General features: G+C 39.9%; 1 protein-coding gene across 3 annotated transcripts in view; it reads left to right on the top strand.

Annotated features, from left to right (window-relative positions):
* Positions 1-8,970, top strand: part of TBC1D4 (TBC1 domain family member 4) — a 205,885-nt gene extending 196,915 nt beyond the window's left edge. For all 3 annotated transcript variants that reach the window (XM_024753933.1, XM_024753935.1, XM_024753934.1), the window contains exons 18-20: positions 1,524-1,700; positions 3,861-5,152; positions 7,942-8,970. In XM_024753933.1, coding sequence (XP_024609701.1) covers positions 1,524-1,700; positions 3,861-4,094 — 411 coding nt within the window. In that variant the 3' untranslated portion in view covers positions 4,095-5,152; positions 7,942-8,970. The remainder of the gene's footprint in view (positions 1-1,523; positions 1,701-3,860; positions 5,153-7,941) is intronic.
* Positions 8,971-10,123: the final 1,153 nt, after the last annotated feature.

Here is a 10,123-nt window from a genome sequence, read left to right as displayed (position 1 = left end):
AAAAAAAAAAAAAAAAAAAAAAAAAAAAAGCTCTGGAAACTGAAAAATATAACTTTTACTTGCACATTCACTTGTTTACTAATTCTTCAGAAATATCTTTTTGGACTGTCAAGCAGCGATTGTGCTTTTAGAGAGAGACGATACCTGATTTGAAATCAGATCACCTCTCTTCTAAAATTAATGAGGGAATTGCCTAGCTTTAGAGATTATTACTACGATTAATGGATAGAATTTATAGGCTGGTAGATTTGGACTTGATATTAGAGATAATTTTCTAACAAATAGAGTTGAATATGCAATGAACTGTTAATATTAAAGGAGGCTTTGATGAATAAATAAATAAAGTTTATTTATGGTCACTGTAAAAAACACAAATAATGCAGAACAGCACCAAGAAGAAAGTAAAAGTAACTACAGATCTCAACACCTTGAGATTTAAAGCCTTTTAAATATCCTTTTATAATCTCTCTTTAATTATATACACAAATAAATATGTATAAAGTTTTACTTAAGTGAAATCTTACTATACATGCTATTGTATAACCTGATTTTTTAATAAAATATTTGCAGAGTATTGGATGTTTTTCCATGCCAATAAATGTAGATCCATACCCTCATTTTTTAATGGTTGTGTAGTAGTCCTTTGTGTTCATACCCACTGCATAGGGAAAAGATGATGCTTGTTTGAGGGGAATAACCAGGTTGTCTCGAAATATCATTTAAATTCTAAGATTTGAGTGTCTCTAACAGTAGGAGGGTAAGTAAGCAAGTGAGAGTTTTCTCACTGTAGGTTTCTTTTCTCCCTACACTGTTAGTGTAGATACAGATGCTTAAATGGCAGCTGTGGCCTCACTTTCCCTCACCAGTTTAGACTAAGGAGGAGTTGCCTGTCCTCTGACTTCTAAGCAAACTGTTCCTAATGGGTGGCGATATGGGAGAGCAGAGGTAGCCCCAATTAAATAGCTCTGTACAGTGCCCAGGGTTTCTGAAGATTTTGAATTTAGAAGATTCTCTCTATGGTAGGATATGTTAGTGACTTCCAAGAAGCTCACATGGATTAGCAAGTAGATGAAAATATTTAGCATAAGACCTTTCTGCCCCATTGACAAACAATTAGAAAGGCTTTTGGTCTCATTATTATAGAAATACCCTTTGCAATTGTGCTTATAACCAGCAAAGATGATCTCTAACTCAGGGAAGAGTTACTCAGTAACTAATGTTGTTTATGTGGTGGGCTACATTTTGGGAGACCATTCCTAGATTATGTATATTTTAGTTGCAAAATATCTTTGAGCATTAACTTTTTCTAGAGTCTTGGCCTTATCATGAGAATGTTTCAATTGTATAGAAATCATCTGTTTGTCCCTAACTTGACAGTCACACTTGTTATTCTTCCTTTTGATATGTCATACTGTTCTTCATTAATAAGTATTGGGAAATCTACCTGAAGTACCCTAGATACACAGACTCTATCTTGGTGCACATCCTGAAGGTCAGACTAACCCATGGTGTTTTCACGGCAGGTTTTTGAGATGGATATTTCTAAACAGTTACACGCCTATGAGGTGGAGTATCACGTGCTGCAGGATGAGCTCCAGGAATCTTCCTATCCCTGCGAGGAGAGCGAACCCATGGAGAAGTTGGAGAGGGCCAACAGCCAACTGAAAAGACAAAACATGGACCTCCTAGAAAAATTACAGGTAAAGAGATAACAATTTGATCAAAAACGCACTTGGATGCCTCCTTGCCTGCACAGAACCATACCAGAAAGGATAGAGCTGTGGTGTGGATTGAACCATTGCTGACTGTGGGCCTGTGTATCGGACTGTGTCCAAGTGCTCTGGGGGCTGCAAATGCACATATCAATTTGAGTACCAATTGAGAGAGGAAATCTGCTCTCACAAAATAGTTAAATGGCAGCTGAAAGAATCTCGTTCAATACTTACTGGGTGTTGTACATGTTTGGTTTCAGTTCAAGGGAGGAGGGATTGACTGTAGGAAGCTGGGAAAGCTCTAGGGGACTTGGCCTGGAGCTGGACTCCAGAGGGTTGGTGGGAGAAAGGAATGAGGAGTAGTGGGCGTTTAAATAAGGAGGATGTGGCAGAGCAGTAGAGGAAGCTTAACATCAGTTTAAGATTTACGTTGGGGCTTCCCTGGTGGCGCAGTGGTTGAGAGTCCGCCTGCCGATGCAGGGGATGCGGGTTCGTGCCCCGGTCCGGGAAGATCCCACATGCTGCGGAGCAGCTGGGCCTGTGAGCCATGGCCGCTGAGCCTGCGCGTCCAGAGCCTGTGCTCCGCAACGGAAGAGGCCACAACAGTGAGAGGCCCGCGTACCGCAAAAAAAAAAACAAAAAAAGATTTACGTTGGAAAGAAGTGGGATAAACAGGATGGAGACAGAATTGTAGATAACTTTCAGGGTCAAGCAGAAGAACACGGCTTTAATCATGCTGAGAAGGAAATCTCTCGAAGTTTTTGCACCATATTTTAGAAAGATCAAAGATCAATCTGGAAATCCTGATGAGGACAGATTAGAATGGGGAGAGAAGGTGGGGAGAGAAGGTAGGGCGACCAGCTAGCAATTATTTGCAGAAATCTGACTGGGGATGATGACAGCTGTCTAGAGTGAAACTCACAGAAATGGAAAGAAAAGGAGACATTTTTGAGAGAATTGAATTAAAAAATTGGTAACGCATAATCTGTGCCATCAAGGAGTTTATAGTTATTTTGGAATATAAAATATTAGCTATTTGTCAATGAACCCTTACTAATGTGATAAGCGATTTAGTATAAATTAATATTACGCACCTGCAACCTGTATGAAGTGCGCTGTGTATCCAAGCCCTGAGGGGTGGGGCTTCAGTGTGACCAGAGGATGCGGAGGTGAGAAGGTGAAGCTGGGGGCTGGGGTTTGGGGGAGGTGGAGCTTAAGTGCTGAGTTAGAGCTTAAGTGTTCCACGGCTCATTGGTTTCTGCTTACCCACCACTTCCCCAGCACTGCGCATGTCCCCACACTAGAGGACACTAAAACTCTGCTTCGATGTGCAGTGAATCCTCTGACAAAGATAGCTAGGAGAGAAACAGCTGAGAAATGAGGGTCTCTAGAGTAGTTGCTCCCAGAGAAGGAACTCAGGCTTCCTTCGCTTCATCTACGTTAGCTCTGGCCCATAGAAAATTTTATGCCTTTTCCTGTTCCAAAAAAGAGCCAACAATCTCTATTTTCAGAAAGAAAAACAGTTGGGGTATTGACCCTTATTGCTAGGATGTTTCAGTGGTGATTAATTGAGCATTTCCTTATTAGGGAAAGTGGGTTTGCACCTGCTTTATATTATAATGATTTTTATTAATGGTTACAGACTTTTTCATTCACAGTTCAATGTTCTCATCACCTCTGGGTTCCCAAGTTACGTGGGCACACCCGACACCCGTTAAAACTGATAGGGTCCCAAGTATGTGTTGAGAAAACCCTGCATTTCCACTCAGAGGGCAAAAAGCCTCTTTCAGTACTTCAGGGCAGTCAGCAATCTCCTGTTTCTCCCTGTCAGATTCCAGGCACTCCAGGAGAAGACCTCACCACTTAAAAAGAACCTCACCACTGTGGGATGTTGATTTAATTTTGCATTTTTGGTGTATTCAGTGAAATGAGATGTATTTTGTTAGTACCCTAGTTACATTTTTTGAGAAACCTAAAGAAATCTCCATTTCATGGGAGGTTTCAGAGTATTTGCTTCTTATACTGTTTTATTAAGGAATATGACACGATTAGTTAACATATGTAAGGTCTGGCTGCTGCTATGATGAAGAACCAAAACCTTCACATTTTTGATTTGGAGGATTTTTTTTTTTTTTTTGCCCCAAACAGATAGCTCATGCTAAAATCCAGACCTTGGAATCCAACCTGGAAAATCTTTTAACCAGAGAGACCAAAATGAAGTCTTTGATCCGGACCCTGGAACAAGAGAAAATGGCTTATCAAAAGGCAGTGGAGCAGATTCGGAAGCTGCTGCCAGCAGACGCTCTGGCCAATTGCGAACCGCTGCTCAGAGACTTCAACTGCAACCCTAACAGCAAAGCCAAGACGGGAAACAAGCCGTAACTGAAGACGTGCCACCCCAGCCAGAAGTGCTCTGAGGATGCTACCGACAGAAGGAGTGTGCGTGCTGCTGGCCCAGAGCTGACAGAACCACTGAACTGGTTCCGAGCCCAAGTCAGAGCCGGTAACCCTCGCTCTCCTTAGAGCATGCCAGTTCTAAGCCATTGTACATATGTAGACTGTTTTTTGCTGTCCTTGTTGACTATGTACATATATATATAATGGACATAAAGAGTTCATGCTTTCACATAAAGGAGTAGATGTATATTTAGAGCAGTTTTTTAAAAAAAAATCAACACTTCATGAAATCCAAACCAAAGGGAAGTTAAAATGAAATTCCCCTTGGACCCATGTGAAATCATTTGTTTTTGTAGTGAAACAAAGCTAGAACATCTTTGTATATTGAAATATACTTGAAAAAAATGAATGTATTTTTTTCTCCAAAGAACAGCATGTTTCACTCAGTGCTGGAGAAGTGGAAACATTTGTGTAGCTTTATGTGCATCTGTCTTAAAATGTACTGACATTTTTAATATATATATGAGGAAAATGACTGATTGCCAGTCAGGCTCCTTATGGGTTTTTCAGGAACGTAGGGGCCGTCCCCTGCTGCCTGCTTTGTGCCAACGAGCATGTTGCATCTACATGCATTTTGAGTCTGGTCAGGCATTACTTCAGGTGTGTGGAAGGAGAAAGCAAGACTGTGGCTGAGTTTGCCCACCCAGCTCAAAGCGGAAGAGAATTTAATTTTCTAGTAAATTAGACCGGCATTGTTACTTAAACTAAAAATATCAGTCCTCAAAAATTTAATTTAGGACCTAAATTGTCTAGATCTACTTTCTACCTTTTTATTCAAATTATTCCTACAGTTGTGAATGAACTCCCCTTTACTTGGTGCCACAGTTGGTGATAAGGATTTGCCATTTCCCACTAAAATGTAGGCACTCTTACCTTAGTTCTCTCTACCTTAAATGGAGGATAAGGAAATGAAATTATGATTGGTTTTCTAAAGATGATGTACTGTGTTGAGATACGTTGTTTTTTTTTTTGCCAATTGACAGGTCTGTATTGTAGATAACTTTCAAGGTCAAGCAGAAGAACACGGCTTTAATCATGCTGAGAAGGAAATCGCTCGAAGTTTTTGCACCATATTTTAGAAAGATCAAAGATCAATCTGGAAATCCTGATGAGGACAGATTAGAATGGGGAGAGAAGGTGGGGAGAGAAGGTAGGGCGACCAGCTAGCAATTATTTGCAGAAATCTGACTGGGGATGATGACAGCTGTCTAGAGTGAAACTCACAGAAATGGAAAGAAAAGGAGACATTTTTGAGAGAATTGAATTAAAAAATTGGTAACGCATAATCTGTGCCATCAAGGAGTTTATAGTTATTTTGGAATATAAAATATTAGCTATTTGTCAATGAACCCTTACTAATGTGATAAGCGATTTAGTATAAATTAATATTACGCACCTGCAACCTGTATGAAGTGCGCTGTGTATCCAAGCCCTGAGGGGTGGGGCTTCAGTGTGACCAGAGGATGGGGAGGTGAGAAGGTGAAGCTGGGGGCTGGGGTTTGGGGGAGGTGGAGCTTAAGTGCTGAGTTAGAGCTTAAGTGTTCCACGGCTCATTGGTTTCTGCTTACCCACCACTTCCCCAGCACTGCGCATGTCCCCACACTAGAGGACACTAAAACTCTGCTTCGATGTGCAGTGAATCCTCTGACAAAGATAGCTAGGAGAGAAACAGCTGAGAAATGAGGGTCTCTAGAGTAGTTGCTCCCAGAGAAGGAACTCAGGCTTCCTTCGCTTCATCTACGTTAGCTCTGGCCCATAGAAAATTTTATGCCTTTTCCTGTTCCAAAAAAGAGCCAACAATCTCTATTTTCAGAAAGAAAAACAGTTGGGGTATTGACCCTTATTGCTAGGATGTTTCAGTGGTGATTAATTGAGCATTTCCTTATTAGGGAAAGTGGGTTTGCACCTGCTTTATATTATAATGATTTTTATTAATGGTTACAGACTTTTTCATTCACAGTTCAATGTTCTCATCACCTCTGGGTTCCCAAGTTACGTGGGCACACCCGACACCCGTTAAAACTGATAGGGTCCCAAGTATGTGTTGAGAAAACCCTGCATTTCCACTCAGAGGGCAAAAAGCCTCTTTCAGTACTTCAGGGCAGTCAGCAATCTCCTGTTTCTCCCTGTCAGATTCCAGTCACTCCAGGAGAAGACCTCACCACTTAAAAAGAACCTCACCACTGTGGGATGTTGATTTAATTTTGCATTTTTGGTGTATTCAGTGAAATGAGATGTATTTTGTTAGTACCCTAGTTACATTTTTTGAGAAACCTAAAGAAATCTCCATTTCATGGGAGGTTTCAGAGTATTTGCTTCTTATACTGTTTTATTAAGGAATATGACACGATTAGTTAACATATGTAAGGTCTGGCTGCTGCTATGATGAAGAACCAAAACCTTCACATTTTTGATTTGGAGGATTTTTTTTTTTTTTGCCCCAAACAGATAGCTCATGCTAAAATCCAGACCTTGGAATCCAACCTGGAAAATCTTTTAACCAGAGAGACCAAAATGAAGTCTTTGATCCGGACCCTGGAACAAGAGAAAATGGCTTATCAAAAGGCAGTGGAGCAGATTCGGAAGCTGCTGCCAGCAGACGCTCTGGCCAATTGCGAACCGCTGCTCAGAGACTTCAACTGCAACCCTAACAGCAAAGCCAAGACGGGAAACAAGCCGTAACTGAAGACGTGCCACCCCAGCCAGAAGTGCTCTGAGGATGCTACCGACAGAAGGAGTGTGCGTGCTGCTGGCCCAGAGCTGACAGAACCACTGAACTGGTTCCGAGCCCAAGTCAGAGCCGGTAACCCTCGCTCTCCTTAGAGCATGCCAGTTCTAAGCCATTGTACATATGTAGACTGTTTTTTGCTGTCCTTGTTGACTATGTACATATATATATAATGGACATAAAGAGTTCATGCTTTCACATAAAGGAGTAGATGTATATTTAGAGCAGTTTTTTAAAAAAAAATCAACACTTCATGAAATCCAAACCAAAGGGAAGTTAAAATGAAATTCCCCTTGGACCCATGTGAAATCATTTGTTTTTGTAGTGAAACAAAGCTAGAACATCTTTGTATATTGAAATATACTTGAAAAAAATGAATGTATTTTTTTCTCCAAAGAACAGCATGTTTCACTCAGTGCTGGAGAAGTGGAAACATTTGTGTAGCTTTATGTGCATCTGTCTTAAAATGTACTGACATTTTTAATATATATATGAGGAAAATGACTGATTGCCAGTCAGGCTCCTTATGGGTTTTTCAGGAACGTAGGGGCCGTCCCCTGCTGCCTGCTTTGTGCCAACGAGCATGTTGCATCTACATGCATTTTGAGTCTGGTCAGGCATTACTTCAGGTGTGTGGAAGGAGAAAGCAAGACTGTGGCTGAGTTTGCCCACCCAGCTCAAAGCGGAAGAGAACACTACTATTAAATTCTCAAAGCGGAAGAGAATTTAATTTTCTAGTAAATTAGACCGGCATTGTTACTTAAACTAAAAATATCAGTCCTCAAAAATTTAATTTAGGACCTAAATTGTCTAGATCTACTTTCTACCTTTTTATTCAAATTATTCCTACAGTTGTGAATGAACTCCCCTTTACTTGGTGCCACAGTTGGTGATAAGGATTTGCCATTTCCCACTAAAATGTAGGCACTCTTACCTTAGTTCTCTCTACCTTAAATGGAGGATAAGGAAATGAAATTATGATTGGTTTTCTAAAGATGATGTACTGTGTTGAGATACGTTGTTTTTTTTTTTGCCAATTGACAGGTCTGATAGCTTGTAATCATCTTCCCCTTCCATGTGACAATTTATGAGAACTGTGGAATATTTTAAGTAAGCTGTTGAAATCCATGGGAAGGGAAGGAGAAAGCCCTTCTGAAACCTACAACTCCGCATTTGGACGCCTGACTTTCTCAGTCTACAGATAGATTATTCGTAGACATTCATGCATGCTGGGTGAAGGAAAGTAACTTAAAAATTAAGTTACACATGGAATTTCTCCATTTCAGAGATGATTCTATGATAGTGCCTCGGAAAGTTGATAACAGCGTTTTTGCCTTTCCAACCAATATTTTTCGTTACTGCTTTTTGCAGTACTTGTATCATCACAGATGGATTACCTGGGATAATTTTCTTCAAAGGGAGTTTGTTATACACAAGCTACAATGTATTATAGAGTAGAAGAATAAAGCTCTAAAGGTTTCAGAAAACCTTGATGAGCAGATGATAAGCATCTCAAACCCCATTACTCAGTGTAATATAGTGACTCTTGTTACAAATCAGCATGCCCTCTAATCCAGGCAGTTTCTCAAAAGAAAATGAAGTCTTACTAGTAAAGTTAACGTAATTTCTAAGTTCTAGAAAATGCTGACCCAATCAGTTGGGGCCACCAACTCTTTTGTTGCTTGGATTTCCCTCAAATTTCTCAATTTGTAGGAGAGGTATTTTCCTATGAGGAATATGACAAATATTATCTGGTTACTGTCTGGTGATGAAAATTACCTCATGTGTAATACACAGGTGGTAGCCAGGGAATCTTCAAGTTGGGAAAAGAAGCTTTTCCTTTCAGTTGTTCCGTTTAAAGTAAATTTTATTCTGGGTGTTCAAAGTCAGCGTTAGAGTTGTATTATGGTGTTCGGAGCTTAAGTTGTCTTGGATACAGTATTTCTTTTGAAAATGAATTTTTCTTTTGTGATCTTTTAAATGTTGCAACGATTATGCTTCATGCATTGTTACATCTTCATCCTATTAATGTAATGTCTAGTTCATTTCCAATAAATACATTGCTGCAGTTTCCTTGGCTTATTGGTTTTACTTTTGTTCGTAGTAAAAGAGAAGAAGGTCTTGGCTAGAGTCCTTTATAAAATCTGCACGGGTTGGATTGTTGCTACTTAAAATTTGCACACTGATAATTCTTTGAATCAGAGACAACAAAGATAATTTTTAGAAACATTTATGAAAGTACATGGTCAGTCATTCAGTACTAATTTTCAACTTCTTTGCCAATGGAGCCTTTTGCTGATAAATGTAAAAAAAGACAACCACACTGACAGTACTGCATTCTACCCCGTTTGTTTTTTATGCCCCCTCATAGAGAGCAAGAGAGAGTAAGAGGATAAGAAAATACAAAATTTTAAAATTGGGTTAGCTCCCAAATAAAAGGATTAAAGGCACTTATTGGTGGATATGATATGAATGTGTTTACATAAAAATATGTTTCAGAATATTTTCAAGCATGTTTGGATTTCAGTAAAAGGATACTGTATCTTCTTGCTCACTTTAGGACTAAATCTTTTAAGTATTTTGTACTATATGTAGTAGTTTGAGGAGCCAGTGTAGGCTTAGGTAGAATGGTCTCTTAATATCCATGTTAATTTACCCATTTTATCACCATTTCAGCATTTCCCACCCCACCTGGGCTGGATTACAAATAGGAAATCTGCCACCTGAATTATTTAGTCCTCTACCATGATGCATCACTCTCACTCGCTTTGATATATTGAGAAAAGCACTGGGTTTAAGGTGAGATGTTTTAGATCTGAGTCTTGGTTCCACCCCTTTTATTCATTCACTCAACAAGTAATTTGTGTAAGCCAAGCTAGATGCTGAGTATTCAGAGGTGGAGAAGATACAGTCCTTGTCCGCAGTGAGCTTGTGGTCTAGTGGCAGGAGGTTAACCAGAAAAAAAGAGAGTTTATACTACAGCAGGTATGCAAAGTAATCCACTCATTACACTCAAGGTGACAGGAGGGCCTAGCAGCAGTTTGGAGTAGGTGACAAGTACTCAGAAGAGGTGGTGCTTGCCCTGAGCCTAGAATAGCCAGTAGAAGTTGGGCGGGTTTGTGTTTAAACAATAGATAAATGAGAGAAGATGGTGTGTTTCTTTAATCAAAACTCATTCCTTAATCCCAAAGTACAGTTAGTGTTCCCATAGGGGAGTGGTGAGAGA

Source organism: Neophocaena asiaeorientalis, unplaced genomic scaffold (genome assembly GCF_003031525.2).
Source record: "Neophocaena asiaeorientalis asiaeorientalis breed wild unplaced genomic scaffold, Neophocaena_asiaeorientalis_V1.1 scaffold212, whole genome shotgun sequence".
NCBI classification, from domain to species: Eukaryota; Metazoa; Chordata; class Mammalia; order Artiodactyla; family Phocoenidae; genus Neophocaena; species Neophocaena asiaeorientalis.
This window is presented reverse-complemented; position numbering and strand designations above follow the sequence as displayed.